General features: G+C 42.5%; 1 protein-coding gene across 1 annotated transcript; it reads left to right on the top strand.

The window, feature by feature from the left end:
* Nucleotides 1-12041: 12041 nt before the first annotated feature.
* Nucleotides 12042-22950, top strand: LOC133024118 (adhesion G protein-coupled receptor F5-like). The gene is made up of 19 exons (XM_061091090.1): nt 12042-12066; nt 12136-12291; nt 12412-12579; nt 13182-13197; nt 14571-14746; nt 14912-15012; nt 15091-15152; nt 15536-15657; nt 15757-15972; nt 16523-16729; nt 16835-16957; nt 17063-17244; nt 18318-18494; nt 18612-19991; nt 20571-20612; nt 21460-21510; nt 21620-21686; nt 21977-22008; nt 22426-22950. Exons 1-19 carry the CDS (start codon nt 12042-12044, stop codon nt 22948-22950), a joined length of 3828 nt encoding a protein of 1275 aa, XP_060947073.1.
* The last annotated feature ends 575 nt before the right edge of the window (nt 22951-23525 follow it).

Here is a 23525-nt window from a genome sequence, read left to right as displayed (position 1 = left end):
CCACCTGAGACTGTGTTTTGTGGAACACTTCACCCGCCCCTCCATTGGCATAGTTGTGAGTGGATACTGGGTGAATTTTCCTTTGAACTATCCCTTTAATGAACTTTGATCAAATTTGGTTTCAAGACATACCTGAAGAAAAACAATTAGCCATCTGCTGACACCAGGTTTCTAAAATCGAGCACATATTTGATTACAAAGATTTAAACTGTTCCGGCTCAGGTCCTAAAAGCCACCTCCTATATGGGAAAAACTGTGTTCTGCTCGGCACACATTTAATTTAAAAAAGCATCTGGTGCTGGTGTACTATGAATGCATTGCTTACAAGGTATCTGCATACCATTTGCCCTTTTTCGAATGGATGGGGCCCAAATATGATGCTAGAGACAAAGCGATGTAGTCAGTAATTTATTTTTAAAGGAAAACTTTTTTGATGCTGGGTTGAGAAGAAAAATGTCAAAGCCCCAGAAACTAAACAAATCAGCCAACAACCCCAAATTAGTCCATGAGAGACAGGTAAGACAGAAAAACATCAGGAAACAAGCACTGCACAGGTCAACATTTTGACAAACATGATCCATGTCATGATTGCTGCATTAACATGAAAAGTTATGTATCTTGTTGTGTATGGTGGTGACAGACGTGTGTGATGGGTTATCTCCTGTTTTCCACCACAGTGGACGCTGATTTGGTCCTTGAGCTGCACATCCCTGTCTCCAGCATATCATTAAATAGCCTTGATGATTTCAGAAAAACTCTGAAAAGTTTCAGATTCCCCTACATTGTCGATCAGACTTTGAACGTAACAGGAGTTAATATGACCACAGGTGAGAACTCCTGTTGAGATTGTTTTATTACATGAACTGTGTAGCTGATTTATATTCTGTGACTTGATATTTTCTTATCTCGATAAAAGTTTGCTATCGAAACTCAACTGGAGGTCTGCCGTGTCAATGTGAGGATCAGTTTGTATGGTCATGTGACCATTGTAAGACCTATGGTGTGTGCGGTAACCTCACCACACACACCTGTGGATGCATAAATGGACTTCCTTCTGACGGAGGGTTGTGTGAACCAATCACAAGTAAGCATTCCTGTTAAGTAGCTGTTCTTATAAAAGTGGTGCTCTCAGTAAAAAGGACAACAAATACATATTTACCGTATCTGCCTGGCTGTACTACTAGTGTTGACCAATGATTTTATTTAAAGATGGACAATATGACAGCCTCCCAAACCTGAAGCAACAGATGCTTGATCACCACCTGGTGGCTGGCAGCACTATGGTCATAAACAATGTCTAATCCATGATAGTTTTTGGGGCATGGACCCAACAAAAAAGTCAAAGTTCAGAACAAATGTTTTAGGTAGTTCTTGTCACACTGATGTTTGTTCAAATGCTCATGTTTCCTTTAAGTTTGAATCTAATTATGGATTAGATGCAATGGAAAAAAGCGAGATAGTTATGACTGCCAGCTGAGGCTGACTCGAGATTGGTCAAGAACATATATCGATGAGGCCTTTCAACTGTGGGTCCATCCTCCGAAAGCTATTTTGGGTCTAAATATGCAAAATGGCAGTGTTGGTATAATGGGAGGAAGTGAAGGAGCATTGTTCATCTTTATATACAGCCTATGGTGTTGATCTATAAATGGTTAGAGTTGTGTTGACTTATCTGTTTAAAAATATGTCATGTTAAAGTGATGTGATGTTATTCACGGATAAAAGTGCAGTGTTTTTTCTATCAGAAAACTGCGGTGAAGTTATTAAATGACCCATGTTGCTCTGCAGGTATCTCTCCATGTCCACTACCTAATGGTAAGAGAAACATTTTCCTTTGTTTTTATGTTCAGAGGATTTTTTAGTACATGGAGACACTTACTGGACAATAAAAGTAAAAGAACTTTAATCAAATAGCTGGTTTCAGTACACAGCTGACTGAAATAATCTGTGGTGTGGAGACAGCAGGTTTCTATCATCTTTCCTTGTTAAATTGATACCACATGTTTAATTTAAAAAGATTGACACTGTTATACTATTAACATATAATACATTCACAACATAAGAAGATATTTGATTATACTTAAACTGCTACTACTGTTTATCAAGGTGTCTTAACCCGCGATAAATACAACAATACCTCCATAACTTAATTGTAAAGCAAAGGATGTGTGTATTACTGAAGACCGTTACTGGCACCTTAACATTAAAAAACTCTCATAGTTTTAGAACCATGAGTCTTTGAATAGTTTAGAAATGTACATATTTACTTCTAGGTTCATACAACTTACACACTATAGATCATGAGCTCTCAACTCAAGCAAAAGAACAAATAATTTAAATACCTTGGACAGGACAATATTTTGATCAACATGATCCATGTCGTGATGGCTGCACTCACAGCAGTGAAAAGTTATGTATCTTGTTGTGTATGGTGGTGACAGACGTGTATGATGGGTTATCTCCTGTTTTCCACCACAGTGGACGCTGATTTGGTCCTCGAGCTGCACATCCCAGTCTCCAGCATATCATTAAATGGCCTTGATGTTTTCAGAAAAACTCTGAAAAGTTTCAGATTCCCCTACTCTGTCGATCACACTTTGAACGTAACAGGAGTTAATATGACCACAGGTGAGAACTCCTGTTTAGTTTGTTTCATAACATAAACTTTGTAGCTGATTTAAAGATGTTTTATCAAACACTGTATCATTTATATTCTGTGACTTGATGTTTTCTTATCTCGATGAAAGTTTGCTATCCAAACTCAACTGGAGGTCTGCCGTGTCAGTGTGAGGATCGGTTTGTTTGGTCATGTGACCAGTGTAAGACCTATGGTGTGTGCGGTAACCTCACCACACACACCTGTGGATGCATAAATGGACTTCCTTCTGACGGAGGGTTGTGTGAACCAATCACAAGTAAGCATTCCTGTTAAGTAGCTGTTCTTATAAAAGTGGTGCTCTCAGTAAAAAGGACAACAAATACATATTTACCGTATCTGCCTGGCTGTACTACTAGTGTTGACCAATGATTTTATTTAAAGATGGACAATATGACAGCTTCCCAAACCTGAAGCAAAAGATGCTTGATCACTACCTGGTGGCTGGCAGCACTATGGTCATAAATAATGCCTAATCCATGATAGTTTTTGGGGCATGGACCCAATAAAAAGTCAAAGTTCAGAACACACGTTTTAGGTAGTTCTTGTCACACTGATGTTTGTTCAAATGCTCATGTTTCCTTTAAGTTTGAATCTAATTATGGATTATATGCAATGGAAAAAAGCGAGATAGTTATGACTGCCAGCTGAGGCCGACTCGTGATTGGTCAAGAACGTATATCGATGAAGCCTTTCAACTGTGGGTCCATCCTCCGAAAGCTATTCTGGCTCTAAATATGCAAAATGGCAGTGTTGGTATAATGGGAGGAAGTGAAGGAGCATTGTTCGTCTTTACAGCCTATGGTGTTGATCTATACATGCTTAGAGTTGTGTTGACTTATCTGTTTAAAAAGATGTCATGTTAAAGTGATGTGATGTTATTCACGGATAAAAGTGCAGTGTTTTTTCTATCAGAAAACTGTGGTGAAGTTATTAAATGACTCATGTTGCTCTGCAGGTATCTCTCCATGTCCACTACCTAATGGTAAGAGAAACATTTTCCTTTGTTTTTATGTTCAGAGGATTTTTTAGTACATGGAGACACTTACTGGACAATAACACTTAAAGAACTTGAATCAAATAGCTGGTTTCAGTAAATAGTTGACTGAAATAATCTGTGGTGCTGAGACAGCAGGTTTCTATCATGTTTCCTTGGGAAATTGTTACCACACGTTGAAATAAAAAGGACTAACACTGTTATACTATTAACATATAACACATTTAAAACATAAGGTATTTGATTATACTTCTACTAATGTTTATTGAGGTTTCTTACCGGGGATAAATACAACAATACCTCCATCACTAAATTGTAAAATAAAAGATTTGTGTATTTCTGAAGACAGTCACTGGCACCTTAACATTGAAAAACTCTTAGTTTCAGAACCATGAGTCTTTGAATGGTTAAGAAATGTACACGTCTACTTCTAGATTCATACAACTAACACACTATAGACCATGAACTCTCAACTCAAGCAAAAGAAAAAATAGTTTAAATCGTTTGCACAGGACAATATTTTGATCAACATGATCCATGTCATGATGGCTGCAATCACAGCAGTGAAAAGTAATGTATATTGTTGTGTATGGTGGTGACGGACGTGTGTGATAGGTTATCTCCTGTTTTCCACCACAGTGGACGCTGATTTGGTCCTTGAGCTGCACATCCCAGTCTCCAGCATATCATTAAATGGCCTTGATGTTGTCAGAAAAACTCTGAAAAGTTTCAGATTCCCCTACATTGTTGATCAGACTTTGAACGTAACAGGAGTTAATATGACCACAGGTGAGAACTCCTGTTTAGTTTGTTTAATGACAGAAATTGTGTAGCTGATTTAAAGATGTTTTTATCAAACACTGTATCATTTATATTCTGTGACTTGATGTTTTCTTATCTCAATGAAAGTTTGCTATCCAAACTCAACTGGAGGTCTGCCGTGTCAGTGTGAGGATCAGTTTGTCTGGTCATGTGACCAGTGTAAGACCTATGGTGTGTGCGGTAACCTCACCACACACACCTGTGGATGCATAAATGGACTTCCTTCTGACGGAGGGTTGTGTGAACCAATCACAAGTAAGCATTACTGTTAATTAGCTGTTCTTATAAAAGTGGTGCTCTCAGTAAAAAGGACAACAAATACAAATTAACTGTATCTGCCTTGTTAAGGTTTAGTACAGGTTGGACCCCAAAGCAGACACGGAGAGTGGATAGTATGGAGGTTACGGTGTTTATTGGCAGACAGGAGCGGCAGGCAGCTGGCAGGTAGCAGGCAGGTTGCAGGCAGGTAGCAGGTAGGTAGTGTGCAGGTCTCCAGCAGGTAGCAGGTAGCAGGCAGCAAGCACGTAGTAGACAGAGTACACGGCGAGTCGCAGATCCAGGTGGTGAAGCACAACAGAGTTCTGGGTTTGAAGAGAAACCAAAGGTTAGCGGAAGTCAGGGTGGCAAGAACGTGGCGAGACTAAGCTATATACTAAATACCATCGAAGACGGAATAATCTGGCGCCGAAGTGTTGAGAAGACCAGGTATATATGGAGGCGATGATTAGGTTAGATTGAGTGCAGGTGTGCCTCGTCTGCATCAGCCGGAGCCAGCCACGCCTCCTACCACAACACCCTACCCAGGCGCATACAGAAAGGGGGGAGGAGACACAACCAAACAATACAACACAATCCTGACAGTACCCCCCCCCCCAAGGGACGCCACCTGGCGGCCGACCCGGCCTGTCTGGGTAAAGAGCGTAAAAATCGTCCAAAATGGATCTGTCCAAGATGAGGGCACGGGAAACCCACTGTCTCTCCTCCGGCCCGTAACCCTCCCAGTCCACAAGATATTGGAAGCCACGGCCTCGCCGTCGTACATCCAACACTCTGTTAACCTTGTAAGCAGGATGGCCATCAATGTTCAGGGTGGGTGGGGGAGGCTCGGCAGGAGGGCTTAGGGGGCTGGTGGACACTGGCTTGAGGAGGGACACGTGGAACGTAGGATGAATCTTGAGTGACAAGGGAAGCTTCAGTCTTACCGCACATGGGTTGATGATCCGATCTACCTCAAATGGACCAATAAACCTTGGGGTCAGCTTCCTGGATTCAGTCTGGAGAGGCAGGTCCCGGGACGACAACCAGACCTTCTGTCCAGGCTGGTAGTCGGGAGCTGGGGTACGGTGGTGGTTGGCCACCCGCTGATTGCGGGCAGCCGTGCGGACGAGAGCTGCCCGGGCCTCTCGCCAGATCCGTCAAAGGTGTTCCTGCACGGATGGCACCGCCACGTCAGTCTCCTGGGAAGGGAAGAGCAGAGGTTGGAAACCATTAATAACCATGAAGGGCGACATACCAGTGGCGGAGCAGACCAGGGAGTTGTGGGCGTATTCGATCCAGGGGAGGTGTGTGGCCCAGGACGCCGGGTGTTGAGCAGACACGCAACGAAGAGCCGCTCCCAGATCCTGGTTTGCCCGTTCTGTCTGGCCGTTGGTCTGAGGATGATATCCCGAAGAGAGACTGGCCGACGCCCCCAACGCTAGGCAGAACGCCTTCCATGTCCTGGCGGAGAACTGCGGACCCCTGTCTGAGACGATGTCCACCGGGATCCCATGCAGCCGGAAAACGTGCACGACCAGCAGGTTTGCTGTCTCCAGGGCGGATGGAAGTTTGGATAGCGGGATGAAGTGTGCCGCTTTAGAGAAGCGGTCAACGATGGTAAGGACAACAGTATTGCCTTCAGAGGGAGGAAGACCCGTGATGAAGTCCACCGCAATGTGCGACCAGGGGCGGTGAGGGATGGGTAAGGGGCGCAGCAGTCCAGCAGGGGCCTGATGAGAAGCCTTGCCTCGGGCGCAGACAGAACAGGCAGCGACGAATTCTCTGGTATCCACCGCCATGGAGGGCCACCAGAAACGTTGTTGCAGCAGAGCCAGGGTCCGACGGGCACCAGGATGACAGGCAATCCGGGATGAGTGTCCCCACTGCAGCACTGGAGACCTGACAGCCTCGGGAACAAACAGCCTGTCGACATCCACCTCCACAATAAACTGTAAGGAAGGGTCAGGATGGGTTAACACAGGTGCCGAAGAGAACAAACATTTTAGTCTAGAAAAAGAACCTTCGGCTGCCGTAGACCACACAAACGGCACTTTCACAGAAGTGAGTTGGGTTAGGGGTGTGGCAACTCTGCTATAGTTCCGGATAAATCTGCGGTAAAAATTGGCAAACCCAAGAAACCTCTGCAGTTGATTAGATTAGATTTCTTTATTTATCCACACAACGGGGAAATTCACTTGTTACAGCAAAAAAGAGAAAAACAGAATTTAAATAACAGTGCCGAAGCAACAATAAAAAAGAAAGATCAAAATATATACACTACTAAACTACACATAATGAGAGTAAAAATATACAGAAAACAAAACAAAAAACAACCTGCAAAACAGACACTGTGCAAAAGCAGGTACTGGGGAGAAAGTGGAGTGATGTAAGTGTTATTGTAATGAAAACAAAAGTATTATAAGTAATATTGCAACCTTGGCAGGGTCGGTCTTGATTTGACCCTTCTCCACAATAAACCCCAAGAAACAAACAGAACCCACATGGAACTCACATTTCTCCGCTTTCACATACAGTCTATTCTCCAGGAGTCTCTTTAACACTAAACTCACATGCTGAACATGCTCCTGGAGGTTGCGGGAAAAAAATCAAAATGTCATCAAGATAAACAAACACAAAACAGTTCAACATGTCCCTTAACACATCATTGATTAGATTTTGGAAGACAGCAGGGGCATTGGTGAGACCAAAGGGCATGACAAGATATTCAAAATGTCCCAGTGGCGTGTTGAAACCCGTCTTCCACTCGTCCCCCTCCCTTATTCTCACTAAATGGTAAGCGTTCCTTAAGTCCAACTTAGTAAAAATAGTTGCTTCATGCAAGGGGCCGAAAGCGGAGTCAATGAGAGGGAGGGGGTATTTGTTTTTAACTGTAATGTCATTCAGTCCCCTGAAGTCGATGCAGGGCCGAAGCGACTTGTCCTTCTTTTCAACCAAAAAGAAGCCCGCCCCCAATGGCGAAAAAGAGGGACGAATGAGTCCCGTGGCCAACGAGTCAGTGATGTAAACCTCCATGGCGACTCGTTCCGGCTTGGAAAGGTTATATAGTTTGCTGGAGGGATATGAAACGTTAGGAAGAAGATCAATCCCACAGTCGTATGGTCTATGAGGAGGGAGAGATAAAGCCCGGTCCTTACTGAATACCTCCTGGAGGTGATGATAAGCAGGAGGGATGGAACTAAGGTCCACTGGTTTGGGAGGAGAAGGTGACTTAGATAATGTGGATGGAATGGCAGAATGTAAACAATGCGAGTGGCAAAATAGACTCCAATTCTGGATAGAAACGGTGACCCAGTCGATCTGCGGGTTATGAAGTTTTAACCATGGCAACCCCAAAACTACTGGGGAGGCAGGAGATGGAATCAAAAAAAAGGAAATAGTTTCATGATGATTACCGGATAACAAAAGACTAATGGGCACAGTGCGATGGGTGACCTGAGCTAGGAGTCTGCCATCTAAAGCAAAAACCTCCTTCGGGTGAGGAAGGAGCTGACAAGGAATGCGTACCTGGGTAGCCAAACTGGAATCAATAAAGTTATCATCCGCCCCTGAATCCACTAGGATAGACAGAGGGCGGGAGATCAGATCCCACGAAATTGTACCTTTGATCATCAAGCGAGGAGGAGACGAGCAGACAGAGGACTGGCTCACCAACGCTCCTCCAGTGGTTGATGAGCCCCCTCTTTTGGCCGGAGCGGGCAGTGCACCCGCAGATGTCCATCCTGCCCGCAGTAGTGGCACAGACCCTGCAGCTGGCACCGTTGACGCTCCCGCGGAGTAAGTCTCGTACTTCCCAGCTGCATCGGCTCCTCGAAGCAGGAAGGAGAAGCTGCGGTCCGAGGAGGAATGACTTCGGCGCCGGATGATGGTCGTGGAGATGGCGGAAACCCCCGCTGAAGAGGACCCGGTGTCCGCATCACGGAAGGGATGTGACTCCCCCTCCCGGACCTCTCCTTCCGCCGCTCGCGCAGCCGACAATCCAATCAAATGGATAACGAGATTAACTCATCTAAGGAGGAGGTTTCATCCCTAGCTGCTAACTCGTCCCTCAGCTCGTCCCTCAAACTCCGGAGAAACACCCCCTGAAGCGCTCTCTCGTCCCACCCGCTCTCGATAGCCAGGATACGGAAATCAATGGAGTGCTGGCCACGGAGTTTTCCCCCTGACGAAGCGACAGGAGCCGGCTACTGGCCTCCTTGCTGCGTAACGGATGATCAAACACTTTTAAGAATTCCTCCGAAAATGAGGAAAACGAAGAGCAAACCGGAGAGTTGTTAAGTGAAAGAGCCACAGCCCAAGCCGCGGCTTTCTCAGAGAGGAGGCTCATGACGAATGCTATCCGCGACTTGTCAGTAGAATAAGTGGAAGGCTGTTGATCGAAGACCAGACTACACTGAAAAATAAACTCCCTACCGGAACCCGACTGACCGGTGAACCTAGCGGGGTTGGGGAGAACGGGCTCCCGGAGCTGAGTGGACACCGAGCCCGATGAAACCACTGATGGAGATGCTGGAGCCGGATCCGGAACCGGAGCAGGTGAGGGAGCCGGCAGCGAGGTGAGATGTGTCGACATCCGTTCCATCTGAGTCCCGATCAGCGACACCTTGGAGGTAAGTGCAGTGAGGGCCTCCATTACTTCCAGCAACGCTCTCTCGTGCTGTCCCACTCGATTCTCCTGAGAGGAGAAAGCCTGTCTGAATTTCTCCGCGTCTGCGGGGTCCATGTTTTGGCCAGATTATTCTGTTAAGGTTTAGTACAGGTTGGACCCCAAAGCAGACACGGAGAGTGGATAGTATGGAGGTAACGGTGTTTATTGGCAGACAGGAGCGGCAGGCAGCTGGCAGGTAGCAGGCAGGTTGCAGGCAGGTAGCAGGTAGGTAGCGTGCAGGTCTCCAGCAGGTAGCAGGTAGCAGGCAGCAAGCACGTAGTAGACAGAGGCGAGTCGCAGATCCAGGTGGTGAAGCACAACAGAGTTCTGGGTTTGAAGAGAAACCAAAGGTTAGCGGAAGTCAGGGTGGCAAGAACGTGGCGAGACTAAGCTATATACTAAATACCATCGAAGACGGAATAATCTGGCGCCAAAGTGTTGAGAAGACCAGGTATATATGGAGGCGATGATTAGGTTAGATTGAGTGCAGGTGTGCCTCGTCTGCATCAGCCGGAGCCAGCCACGCCTCCTACCACAACACCCTACCCAGGCGCATACAGAAAGGGGGGAGGAGACACAACCAAACAACAATACAACACAATCCTGACATGCCTGGCTGTACTACTGGTGTTGAGCCTCATATTTCACAGCAAGGATCAAACTCTTATATAATAAAAATACGAGGACAACAAACACATCATCCAGACTAAAAGAAGCAGTTACAGCTGCTTAAAGCAGAAAGAACAGCTGGTAAAAAAAATCCCTGTTTCTGTGAATGTGTAAATTAAGGAGCCTCATGGTCACTTTGGGGGGAAATATACTACGTGAACACAACATTATAATATTAATAGCTCGGAGCACTGAGATATGAATCTGTTCTTTACTAACAAGACCTGTGGAACTGAACAGAAGAAGCCTCTAGGATGAGAGATGAAATGCTTCATTTAATCACATAATGAAGCCTCTCCAATGAGGTTTTGATTGACAGACACTGTCTTCACTGACTCTGAGGACACACTGTGGTGGATACATTTGCAATTACTAGTCGAAAAAAACATATGGACCTATTTTCAGGAACGTGACTGTGCACATTGGACATCTAAGTGACAAGATGCATCTGGTGCATCTGGAAACAGGGAGAGATTTAGATGTACTGGGTGTGTTAGTGGTGGGTATTGTCTTAACCAACCATTTGGTTCAATAAACTTCCCTTATCCTCCCCTTAAAGTTAAGTGGGCACCGTTCAACAGTAGTCTCATTTTGGTGAGGGCTGACCTCACAGGTGTCTGAGTGAGAGAGGGAAGGGAGGCTGTCACAGGGTAAATCTGTAATCTATCCATCCCCCATTCCAAATACACATTTAATTTCGTAGTATACACGTACTTCCAGAGAAGAATAAAAGTGTAAGACTATTTCTGATTATCCCGCCGCTAACACACCAGGTACATAAATATCAGTAACTCCCACAAGTAAGGAAATGTTGATCAATGCAGACAGTCTGTGTTACTGTGAGCACATTATTCATATACATGTCAGGTTGGTAATGTTCGGCTCCAGCAGCTGAGAAAGGTTTATCATCCCCTGTGATGAAAATCCATATCTTTCATAAAGACTACTCATCTAAGTGGGTAAAAGGATTGTGTTGGTCTCAGAAGACCACTGTCCTCTTCAGAGACTCTAACAATCCACACAGAGACCCACAGCATCCTTGAAGAACAGTGATGTCACGTTTTACTTCTTGATATGATATCTCCAACTTAACCTGATCCGGAACAGGTTAGCTGTTCATCATAAGTTACCATTGTGATTTGCCCCATTAAGAAGTGAACGTGCTTCGTAGGACCTGAAACCCAGAATTTACCCTGAAGTTACCTTGATAAGCACGAATCTGGCTTCGTAGTACAAGGCCCATGTCATGTTAAGGTGATCTGATGTTAATCATTATTAAAATTATTTTATTTTTTGTTTCAGAAAACTGTGGTGAAGTTATTTAATGTATCATGTTGCTCTGCAGGTATCGCTCCATGTCCAACCCCAACTCCAACCACAACCCCAACCCCAACTCCAACATCTGGTATGAGAAATATTTTTTTTTGTTTTTATGTTCAGAGGATTGTTTTGTACATGGACACACTTACTGGACAATAACACTTAAAGAACTTGAATCAAATAGCTGGTTTCAGTAAATAGTTGACTGAAATAATCTGTGGTGCTGAGACAGCAGGTTTCTATCATGTTTCCTTGGGAAATTGTTACCACACGTTGAATTAAAAAGGACTAACACTGTTATACTATTAACATATAACACATTTAAAACATAAGAAGGTATTTGATTATACTTATACTTCTACTAATGTTTATTGAGGTTTCTTACCGGGGATAAATACAACAATACCTCCATCACTAAATTGTAAAATAAAAGATGTGTTTATTTCTGAAGACAGTCACTGGCACCTTAACATTGAAAAACTCTCTTAGTTTTAGAACCATGAGTCTTTGAATGGTTAAGAAATGTACACGTCTACTTCTAGATTCATACAACTAACACACTATAGACCATGAACTCTCAACTCAAGCAAAAGAAAAAATAGTTTAAATCGTTTGCACAGGACAATATTTTGATCAACATGATCCATGTCATGATGGCTGCAATCACAGCAGTGAAAAGTAATGTATATTGTTGTGTATGGTGGTGACGGACGTGTGTGATAGGTTATCTCCTGTTTTCCACCACAGGCAATGTGGACGCTGATTTGGTCCTTGAGCTGCACGTCCCAGTCTCCAGCATATCATTAAATGGCCTTGATGTTGTCAGAAAAACTCTGAAAAGTTTCAGATTCCCCTACATTGTTGATCAGACTTTGAACGTAACAGGAGTTAATATGACCACAGGTGAGAACTCCTGTTTAGTTTGTTTAATGACAGAAATTGTGTAGCTGATTTAAAGATGTTTTTATCAAACACTGTATCATTTATATTCTGTGACTTGATGTTTTCTTATCTCAATGAAAGTTTGCTATCCAAACTCAACTGGAGGTCTGCCGTGTCAGTGTGAGGATCAGTTTGTCTGGTCATGTGACCAGTGTAAGACCTATGGTGTGTGCGGTAACCTCACCACACACACCTGTGGATGCATAAATGGACTTCCTTCTGACGGAGGGTTGTGTGAACCAATCACAAGTAAGCATTACTGTTAATTAGCTGTTCTTATAAAAGTGGTGCTCTCAGTAAAAAGGACAACAAATACAAATTAACTGTATCTGCCTGGCTGTACTACTGGTGTTGACCAATGACTTTATTTAAAGATGGACAATATGACTGCTTCCCAAACCTGAAGCAAAAGATGCTTGATCACCACCTGGTGGCTGGCAGCACTATGGTCATAAACAATGCCTAATCCATGTTAGTTTCTGGGGCATGGACCCAACAAAAAAGTCAAAGTTCAGAACAAACGTTTTAGGTAGTTCTTGTCACACTGATGTTTGTTAAAATGCTCATGTTTCCTTTAAGTTTGAATCTAATTATCAATTAGATGCAATGGAAGAAAGCCAGCTAGTTGTGACTGCCAGCTGAGACTGACTCGAGATTGGTGAAGAACGTGTATCGATGAGGCCTTTCAACTGTGGGTCCATCCTCTGAAAGCTATTCTGGCTCTAAATATGCAAGATGGCAGTGTTGGTATAATGGGAGGAAGTGAAGGAGTATTGTCCATCTTTATATACAGCCTATGGTGTTGATCTATACATGCTTAGAGTTGTGTTGACTTATCTGTTTAACATCAGGGGTCTGTACTACAAAGTGAGTTCAACATACCCAGGAAATCTTTCCGAGATCCAGATGAACTTAACCTAACCATCACAGTCCCAGTTAAGCAGAGCCTCATATTTCACAGCAAGGATCAAACTCTTATATAATAAAAATACGAGGACAACAAACACATCATCCAGACTAAAAGAAGCAGTTACAGCTGCTTAAAGCAGAAAGAACAGCTGGTAAAAAAAATCCCTGTTTCTGTGAATGTGTAAATTAAGGAGCCTCATGGTCACTTTGGGGGGAAATATACTACGTGAACACAACATAATAATATTAATAGCTCGGAGCACTGAGATATGAATCTGTTCTTTACCAACAAGACCTGTGGAACTGAACAGAAGAAGCCTCTTGGATGAGAGATGAAATGCTTCATTTAATCACATAATGTAGCCTCTCCAATGAGCTTTTGATTGACAGACACTGTCTTCACTGACTCTGAGGACACACTGTGATGGATACATTTGCAATTACTAGTCGAAAAAAACATATGGACCTATTTTCAGGAACGTGACTGTGCACATTGGATATCTAAGTGACAAGATGCATCTGGTGCATCTGGAAACAGGGAGAGATTTAGATGTACTGGGTGTGTTAGTGGTGGGTATTGTCTTAACCAACCATTTGGTTCAATAAACTTCCCTTATCCTCCCCTTAAAGTTAAGTGGGCACCGTTCAACAGTAGTCTCATTTTGGTGAGGGCTGACCTCACAGGTGTCTGAGTGAGAGAGGGAAGGGAGGCTGTCACAGGGTAAATCTGTAATCTATCCATCCCCCATTCCAAATACACATTCAATTTCGTAGTATACACGTACTTCCAGAGAAGAATAAAAGTGTAAGACTATTTCTGATTATCCCGCCGCTAACACACCAAGTACATAAATATCAGTTACTCCCACAAGTAAGGAAACATGGATCAATGCAGACAGTCTGTGTTACTGTAAGCACATTGTTCATATGCAGGTTGGTAATGTTCAGCTCCAGCAGCTGAGAAAGGTTTATCATCCCCTCTGATGAGGATCTATAGCTTTCATAAAGACTACTCATCTAAGTAGGTAAAATGATTTTGTTGGTCTCTGAAGACCATTGTCCTCTTCAGAGACTAACAATCCATACAGAGACCCACAGCATCCTTGAAGAAAAGTTACTTGTTGATATGAAATCTCCAACTTAACCTGATCCGGAACAGGTTAGCTGTTCAAGTTACCATGGTGATTTACCCCAATAAGAAGTGAACAGCTTCGTAGTACAAGGCCCATGTTATGTTAAGGTGATCTGATGTTAATCATAATTAAAAGTATATTATTTTTTGTGTCAGAAAACTGTGGTGAATTTATTTAATGTCTCATGTTGCTCTGCAGGTATCGCTCCATGTCCACTCACAACCCCTACCCCAACCCCCACTCCAACCCCAAGTCCAACCTCAACCCCGACCCCAACCCCTACCCCAACCCCCACTCCAACCCCAAGTCCAACCTCAACCCCGACCCCAACATCTGGTATGAGAAACTCTTTCTTTCCTTTTTATGTTCAGAGGGTTTTTATATCTTGAAGGCACTTACTGGAAATCAAAAAAAGAAAATATTTATTGATCTGCATATTCATCGATGGAAATGCTTGCTGACAACGACAACAAGTGGTATTATACATATAATGCAGCCAGTAAAGTTGTGTTTGTTAATGGAATTTTTTCTTTGTCAAGAGCCAAATGTCGAGATGAAGTTCTCGTTTACCATGGCAATGGACTACAATCCTGCCTTCAACAACCCCAACGATACAGTTTATCAAGATGTTAATGCCACTGTAAGTCATTGTTTTCATAAGTGTTGTTAATATATTGTAGAATTATTATCTAGCAGACTTTGTCACTGTTTCAAACAGATTCAAAAGCAAAGTAAGGAGCACATCCCAACCTTAAAATCAGCTAAGTTACTAGGATTCAGGTAAGTCATATCTTAATTTTAGAAGAATACATTTCAGCTCTTTGACCAAAAGATAATTTTTCTTGTTCATTCTCACTCTCACTCTACGCTCAAATCGCCTGTTTTTGCACTGTGTGACTTGGTGAGATGGTAGACATCTCTAGTGAGAATATAAGAAAATAAGAATCACCACTTGAGGCTGCTGTAGCTCAGTAAAATTTGCAATGTGCTGCGAGATGACATGTATGTTGTGCATTTAAATCCTCTAATAAACAAAGCAGAAGGATTTTTTAAGGATTTTTTTTCTTTGTTTTCCAAGCAACACAGACATGTTTTATGTGACAAAATGACAGCCGTACTGTTTTTAAATTGGATTTTCTTTGGAATTAAATTCCATAACACAGGAGGGGAAGCACCATCGTGGATTACAGCATCACAGCAACTACATTTGAAGAAGGACAAATCCAAGCACTAAAAATTGGGATATTTTCAAAACTGGCAGAAACCTATTCTATGATTATTGACAGTAAGTAGGTTCCCAGTAGACATAAAATATCTTCTTTTTTGTGACACAATGTGTACAGATGACTGTATATTAACTGCCTGGTCTTCCTTTTTTTTCAAGGCCCAAAATCCATAACGTTTGTTAAACCTTTTTTTGGAAGAAGGGTGAATTTGACTTGTGGTCCAATACCAATTTATCTCAATTTCACTGGCAGCTGGACCTCAGAGTGGAGACGTGACGGCGTGTTAATACTTCAAGATAGAGATTTACACAGTTTTTCGAAAACCAGCGAAAGTGAAACCTTAACGGTGTCAAGATTTTTTGCCACTGACAATGGTAAGACATAGATCCATTGTTGCAGTAAATAGAGGATTTGAATGTCATCTCATTACTTCTTGTTTTCAAATCGTTCACATTTGCAATGCAAGTGGCGTCTAGTTCTCCTTGTGCTCGGACCTACTGTAAACAATTGCATAACTCTGATTGGCTGTATGGCAATTGTAACACACCAATGCCGAAAAACGTCTCATCTGGTCATGGTCAGGGTTGAGTCAGATTACTTTGAAATGTCATTGGCAATGTTGTTATTTGTGATTGTGTTTTCAGTTACTTAACACAAATGACATGGTGATTTGTGTTATTAGTAATGTAATCCCTCGTGAGCCAAAAAATTACTTGGTTTCCAATTTATCTTCAAAAATGTAAACGACATATCATTTATAGAACACACAGGTTTTCTGTATCTTACCTTATGTTAATGCTAAATTAAGCCTGCTTTGCTTTATTGCCTTGTCACTGGATGGGACTGTTATCCAATATCTCTATATATATTTTTGTATTATTTTGGCAAAAGTGGTTTTCCATCGATTTGACATTCTATTTTCAGGAAACTACGAATGTAGGCTGAAAGAAGGAAACATCTTCAGACAGAAATCAAACAATCCTTTCTCTTATAAGGACACACCATTAGTCCAAGTATCACCAGTGAAAAAACGGGTCAAGTGTGAGGTGGGAAAGGATGTGTCACTGAAGTGCTCTGTCAACAGCCCCTACCAGGTTATGTTTATAGATAAAGTTGGATCAAATATAAAAGGTAAGCCGCCAACAAACCCAAAAGGAGTTAATTTACATATTGATGCAGCTCTAAGACGTTCTTTTTTGATGACGTGTGAGTGTTTTCCTTAATGTAAATACACAGATGGTGAAATCACACATATACATACAATTAAGAAGTGTCCAACCCCGATGGAGACGTTCACTTGTCAATCGAAAATCTCGCCTGATTTTAAAAATGAAATAACACTGGAGTTCCCCACGGGGGGTAAGTGTTACACCAGTTTTTAGAAGCATATTTAATACAGGTTTAGGCCAATGTTTTTCCTGTGGTTACAAGTAGTGATGTGAAAACCCACTTGTTTTTCTTCAGACTTCTTATGTGTCAGTGAAAGGGAGTTTGGCGTTGGAAATCTTGGTGACCAGGCTGAAGGTGCTTGTAATTCAACTGAGGTGGGGAAAACGATAGCAGAGTGTCAGAGAACTGAAACCTGGAAAGTTGTAGAAGACCAATGCATCCTAAAGGAAATCCAGGCGCTGCTTGACCAGTCTAAGGTAATCTAGCTCTCTTACTTATTCCGGGTTCATGTACTCCCGCTCTCCACGGCTAACACACCCACAACAAGAGCTGGAGAATTCAATTTTGTCAATTGGTTGGAGGATTTTGATAGACATTTTTTCACAAAATAATCCATGTGTAAATGCAGAAATTTGAGGGAGGGCAAAATCAGAACTTGAAACCAATGAGTCCTGCTCTTAAACTAAAGACCACTCTCGAATAAAAATAGGGATACTGAATAGTGTCGTAGTTTCCTCCTTCACACACTCACTCCCTAACACCCAAGTGTCTTTATTATTTGAAGTTTGAGGACATTCACTGAACTAGCTTCTCTGATATCTAGCGGCAGTGTGTTCCACAAATTTAGAGCATTATTTTAAAAAGCTGAATCTTTGATTTTCTTGTGGCTGTTGTTTAGAACTGCTGATCAATTTGCTGCAGATGATCTCTATGACAGTTATAGAAGAGACATTGTCAACTAGAGTGTCAGCTATTTAACTCGGTTCGAGCCCATTCAGAGCCTTGTATCTCTGGAGGAGGAGAACCTTAAAGTGAATCCTCTGTGTTACAGGTAACCAGTGCAGTGGAGCTAACTTCACTCATGTGTTATCTCATCTTGAAGCTACAGAGTTCTAAATTAGTCTCTATTGTTTTGTTTGGGAGGCCCCTGAAAAGTGCATTACAGTAATCCAGTCAACAAGAAATTAAGACATAAAATCCGCTTCTCAGCATCTATCTGATTTACCAATGAAAAGACCTTGAAACTAAGATATCCCCAAAACTTGTCCCCTCTGATATTAGAATTTAACAAGCTTGAACTTGGTTTACTTACTTTACTCACAGGTTGAATGAAAGAAGGTGAACTTCTTTTCCATAATGGCACCTTTAGGTTTCTCTCCCCTGTTCCGTGGAGAGAAACTCAACTGTATTAACATCACTGCATAAACTGAGTTGGTCATACCCACATGCCCTTAATGGATAAAAGCTTATACCCAATTGTCAGTAAATATAAATTGTGTACATACAGGACTGACTTTAATTTGAACCCTTTTTCTTTTTCATCTCACAGTTCCTGAATAATAATTCACTGGCAGCATTCCTGAAAGAACTCAGAAATGTCACTGAGAAGTTCAGAGAGAAAGTGGTTGAATCATCGCCCAACATTAAAGCCATTGTTGAAATATTCAATAATGTAGCAAACACAACATCATCTTTAAATATCTTGATAACTGAAACTGAAATGAAGGTATGTGAAGCGGTCTGCTGCAGAGATATACTCTACACACGACCTAAACAATATATGTATGCAAAATATATACTGTATCATCATCTAATGTCCACTTACCTTTCAATTCTCTCTTAGGATGTCCTATTAACTGCAAATGTCCTCACTGCAGATGAGTCAAGGCAACAATGGGACTTTCTAAACACCAAATCCACTGTAAAGAGCTCAGTAGCAAAACGTAACGTCCGCAAAGCTGATACTGCCAGCTCATTATTTTTGCAGTCTCTTGAGACTATAACAAGTAACATTAACAGTGACTCTTTTGCGATTGTTACACCTTCTATTCTCTTGAACAAAACCACATTCACAGACACCTTCAGTGGTGACTTTAATTCTTCAGTGGAGATAGACATACCAGAGGCTAATGGAGGAAATAAGTCGATCACTGTGATAACGTTTTCCTCGATGGATAACGTGCTCCCAGCAAGAGACAAAGTCAATTCAACCCTCAATGTCATCAATGGGAAGGTGGTGCTTGTCCAGTCCGGTGGCACCGTCAATAATATTTCCTTTGCCTTTGATATCATCAACATTACTTTGGGAAACCCACAGTGTGTTTTCTGGAACTTCAGCCTCTTCGATGGCTTGGGAGGATGGGACAACAAGGGCTGCAATTTGACATTCAACGTTAACAATACCGTCACCTGCACATGCAACCATCTGACCTCCTTCTCCATCCTTATGTCACCCTTTGTTCCTGATTTCCCTCTGTTGGATTATATAACCTATATTGGGGTTGCCATATCCATGGCCTCCTTGGTTATATGCCTCATCATTGAAGCTGTCATATGGAGAAAAATTCGAAAGAGCACCACCTCCTACTTGCGTCATGTGTCCATTGTTAACATTGCTTTGTCCCTCCTGATTGCAAACATTTGGTTTATTATTGCAGCAGCCATCTCAGATGCGGAGGTGAAAAACCAACCAGCGTGCACTGCGGCCACCTTTTTCATCCATTTTTTCTACCTAGCCATGTTTTTCTGGATGTTAGCCTCAGCTCTGCTTTTGCTCTACCGCACAGTCAGTGTGTTTGGCGGGGATTTGTCTAAGCGTTCTTTGTTGGCTATTGGATTCTGTTTAGGCTATGGGGCGCCCCTCATCATTGCAATCATAACCATAGCTGTAACTGCACCCGCTAACACTTACATCAGAGACACTGGGGTCTGCTGGCTCAACTGGAATCAGTCCATGGCTCTACTGGCATTTGTGATCCCTGCACTGATTATAGTGGTAATAAACCTGGGCATCCTGATTGTGGTGTTGTACAGAATGTTGAGGAGGAGGGCAGTGGTAGATGCTGCACAGGCCGCAGAGAGGAACGCTCTTGTGGTTATTGCTCGGACTTTGGCCTTCCTCACACCATTTTTTGGATTAACTTGGGGTCTGGGAGTTGGAACTATGACTGACCCACACAACATAGGAATCCATATTTCATTTGCATTCTTCAATTCACTGCAGGTAAAATCATAGTGTTTGATAATACTCTTATGGTGTGTTCACACCAAAACAAGGCACAAATATTTGCGACGTCCTAAACGTGCTGAGGGAAAATTTCTGTTTAATCTGGGTTTAATTAACACAAACGGGGAGTATTAGCCTGTTCTATTAGGAGAGAGAAGATGACTACTATCTGAAGCGTTGCAGTGTTGTACATTTGTTGAAATGCCGGGGAAATCAGTGCCGTTGTGTGTGGGTTCATTAGCACACCCGGTACACCACACAGCTCGGCAACTGTCACTACCTCCTACTGGTGCAGTGACTGCTCTGATCACTCTCTAGCTTAGGTCAGTGCCAGGACTGAGTCCGCTAATAGGATGACTCTACATCGTGTCTCATGAATTTGACGCCTGAGTTCAAATATTTCAACTCGAACATAAAGGGCTCCAAATGTGACGCACATTTGCGTCTAGACGCAACTCCGATTGAGATTTTATGAAATTCTTTCAATTTGTGCCCCGTTTTTGTGAACACACCATCAGTTATTTTATGGCTTCTTAATCATGCTCTTACCTGATACCACTTTTTGTCTTTATGAAGGGTTTCTTCATATTGTTGTTTGGAACACTGTTGGACAAAAAGGTAAGTTTGACATAAAAATCTAAAGTTTGGATAATTTAAGGCAAAATCCATTCTGAAATAAAATCAACATTTTTACATCTTTAACATTGAATTCCTAAGGTTTAATATATTCATATAATGCACTATCTAAAATCTAGTGACAATGATTAATGCAACTAATTCTCAGATATTGCTAGAGCAGGCGCTGTCATTTTATAGATAAAGACATTTTCTGGTTTTAATATCTCTTTGGTAAAGTTAGGGTGCATTTAAAAAGATTTTTTGAGTTTTTAGAGAGGATTTACAAAAACGACAGCAATAATTGATCTTCTGTCTGTACAATTAGAGGAAAACAATGGATCTAATCAGTGAAAATTGTAGATTGTTAATTGGCTAACAGATTATTAGCTTTATGATAATGCACTTTTCTGCCAAATTAATAAAAAACTGCCACAATATTTAACTATTTCATTAGTTTATGTCAAACTTCCACATTTTAGTCAAGTTTGTCTGTTATTAAAATGAACTTTGAATTTTCTGAAATAAGCATACTTGCTCTTGTAGTTTCCCAGGACAGGTTGTATATTGTCCTGCAGAATTGGGCTCATTTTCATGTTTTGCTGTGGTTGGAATCTTTTGTCCACCGGTAGACCTATTAGGCTTCAAAGATAACTAAATAATATCCAGGGACCAAAGTGGGCTGGAGTGGATCGCCCCTCGTACCCAACACAAAATAAATCAGCTCAGCAGGTCATTAATATGGGCAAATGGAAATCAAGTTAGCTGAATTTGGCCCTTAATGACCTTTTAAAAAAGTTTTATGTTCATGTGAGTTTTATGTGCTTATTTTTGAGGATTATCTTTTCAGGTGCGGACAGAAATAGCATTGATGTCACAGACATCCAAAAGTGGGACAAGGGTAAGAACATGCTTCTAAATCACATTGATTCTTTTTTTGTTTGGGAGAATCAGGGTATGTATTTTAAATATTGTTGTGAATCAAGTATTTGCTTATATTCTTATTTTAGAGCACCAGCGGTGGAATGTCATCATCAAACGGACTGGGAATTTTCCGCAACTGGAGAAGAGGAAGAGGTATAGCAACAGTTTAGAAAGAAAGACAGATGCTTTCAAAACACGGGTTTAGTTGTTTTATTACCCAGGTCGTCGTGTTCAATCAATCCAGTACTTTGGTCTAAACCAGGAATTATTGAAAACAATACATGAGCACAGACGTCGACATGCTAACATGTCAACATAATGTGAGCATTTTAGCAGGCTGAACTCAGCAAAGCTTAAATCACCACTGCGAGAAATGCTCTTTGATATCAATCATATTTTGTAACCGCAAACCTAATTGTGTTGTTTTGTGAATGTTTTTCCAGATGGTTACAACGTGTCATCTAATGAATCGGGTGTATCGCAGTCCTTCGTCAACACTTGATGATCGGCTTTGGCAAACCAACTATTACACAATTTTCTTTTTTTCATTGCAGCAACAAACAAGGAAAGATGAGCATTTATTTAAATCATAATTTGAAGATTGTATTTAGTCAAAGCATTGCTTACAATAACACTGATGCAATTAGCATAAAATGATTTATTTAGTATTACATACTTTTTGTTAATGTCAAATATAAATGGAATTGAATGAATTATTTGACCGTATGAATGATCACGTTTTTCTTTTATTTTGTTATTTAAAGGGGACATATTATGAAAATTCCACTTTTGTGGTGCTTCTACACGTTAATTGGGTATCTGGCGTGTCTACCGTCCCAAAAACTGTGGAAAAAAACAACTCCCGTGATTTGATGTGATTCCTCTCTGTCAGAAACGCTTGGAGGAGACCAGGGTAAAGTCCTCAACTCGAGGGGGGGGGCTGCGTGTCTGTCAGCCGGTGCAGCGCGACACAGCGGGGCAGAGTGCGTGGCAGCGGGGCAGAGTGCGTGGCAGAGTGCGAGGCAGCGGGGCAGAGTGCGGGGCAGAGTGCGAGGCAGCGGGGCAGAGTGTGAGGCAGCGGGGCAGAGTGCGTGGCAGCGGGGCAGGGTTCGTGGCAGCGGGGCAGAGTGCGTGGCAGCGGGGCAGAGTGCGGGGCAGCGGGGCAGAGTGCGAGGCAGCGGGGCAGAGTGCGAGGCAGCGGGGCAGAGTGCGAGGCAGCGGGGCAGAGTGCGGGGCAGAGTGCGAGGCAGCGGGGCAGAGTGCGAGGCAGCGGGGCAGAGTGCGAGGCAGCGGGGCAGAGTGCGAGGCAGCGGGGCAGAGTGCGTGGCAGCGGGGCAGAGTGCGGGGCAGAGTGCGAGGCAGCGGGGAAGAGTGCGAGGCAGCGGGGCAGAGTGCGAGGCAGGGAACGTGTCTATAGCCCCCACATCCCTTTGTCTGTCTGTGTGTGTGTGTGTGTGTGTGTGTGTGTGTGTGTGTGTGTGCGCGCGCTCAGAATATATGCCCTGTATGAATAAATATACACATACAATTATATACTGTATACACACATATCTAATGCATGTATTTAAATAAATGTACATCTTTATCAGAAGGTGTAGTAGTTTGAAAATTGTAGCTTCAATGAAGAAACACAACAAACGGATACAGAAATATATGTGTAGGACAGTGACTCAAAATGATTTTAACAACCTTAAATATGCTAAGGGGAGATTTAAGACATGAAGGTGGATGTGTGTGTGTGAGTGACGGGGGGGCGGGGCGGTGACAGGGGGGGGGGGGGGGGGGGGCACTCAAAACAGGTCAATCCAAGGAGGGCTGTTTTAGACAGGGTAAAAAGGCTGCTGTTTTAAATGATCCTTGTGGTATTATTTTGACCAAAAAATGTTACAGACATTTCATTAAGACCCCAAGGAACCATATCAACTTGTGGTAAAATGGGCATAATAGGTCTCCTTTAATATCTTTTGTCTTGTTTACACAGACACATTATGT

This window comes from Limanda limanda, chromosome 18 (genome assembly GCF_963576545.1).
Source record: "Limanda limanda chromosome 18, fLimLim1.1, whole genome shotgun sequence".
NCBI classification, from domain to species: domain Eukaryota; kingdom Metazoa; phylum Chordata; class Actinopteri; order Pleuronectiformes; family Pleuronectidae; genus Limanda; species Limanda limanda.
The sequence above is the reverse complement of the archived record's forward strand: the minus strand, read 5'-3'. Positions and strand labels throughout refer to the sequence as shown.

Bases quoted from the DNA above. Each gene is read 5' to 3' on its own strand.
- LOC133024118 (XM_061091090.1), top strand. From the start codon at position 12,042: ATGGCTGCAATCACAGCAGTGAAAA. The intron at 15,658-15,756 runs GTAAGTAGGTTC...TTTTTTTTCAAG, and splicing joins CTATTCTATGATTATTGACA to GCCCAAAATCCATAACGTTT. The intron at 19,992-20,570 runs GTAAAATCATAG...GTCTTTATGAAG, and splicing joins CATTCTTCAATTCACTGCAG to GGTTTCTTCATATTGTTGTT.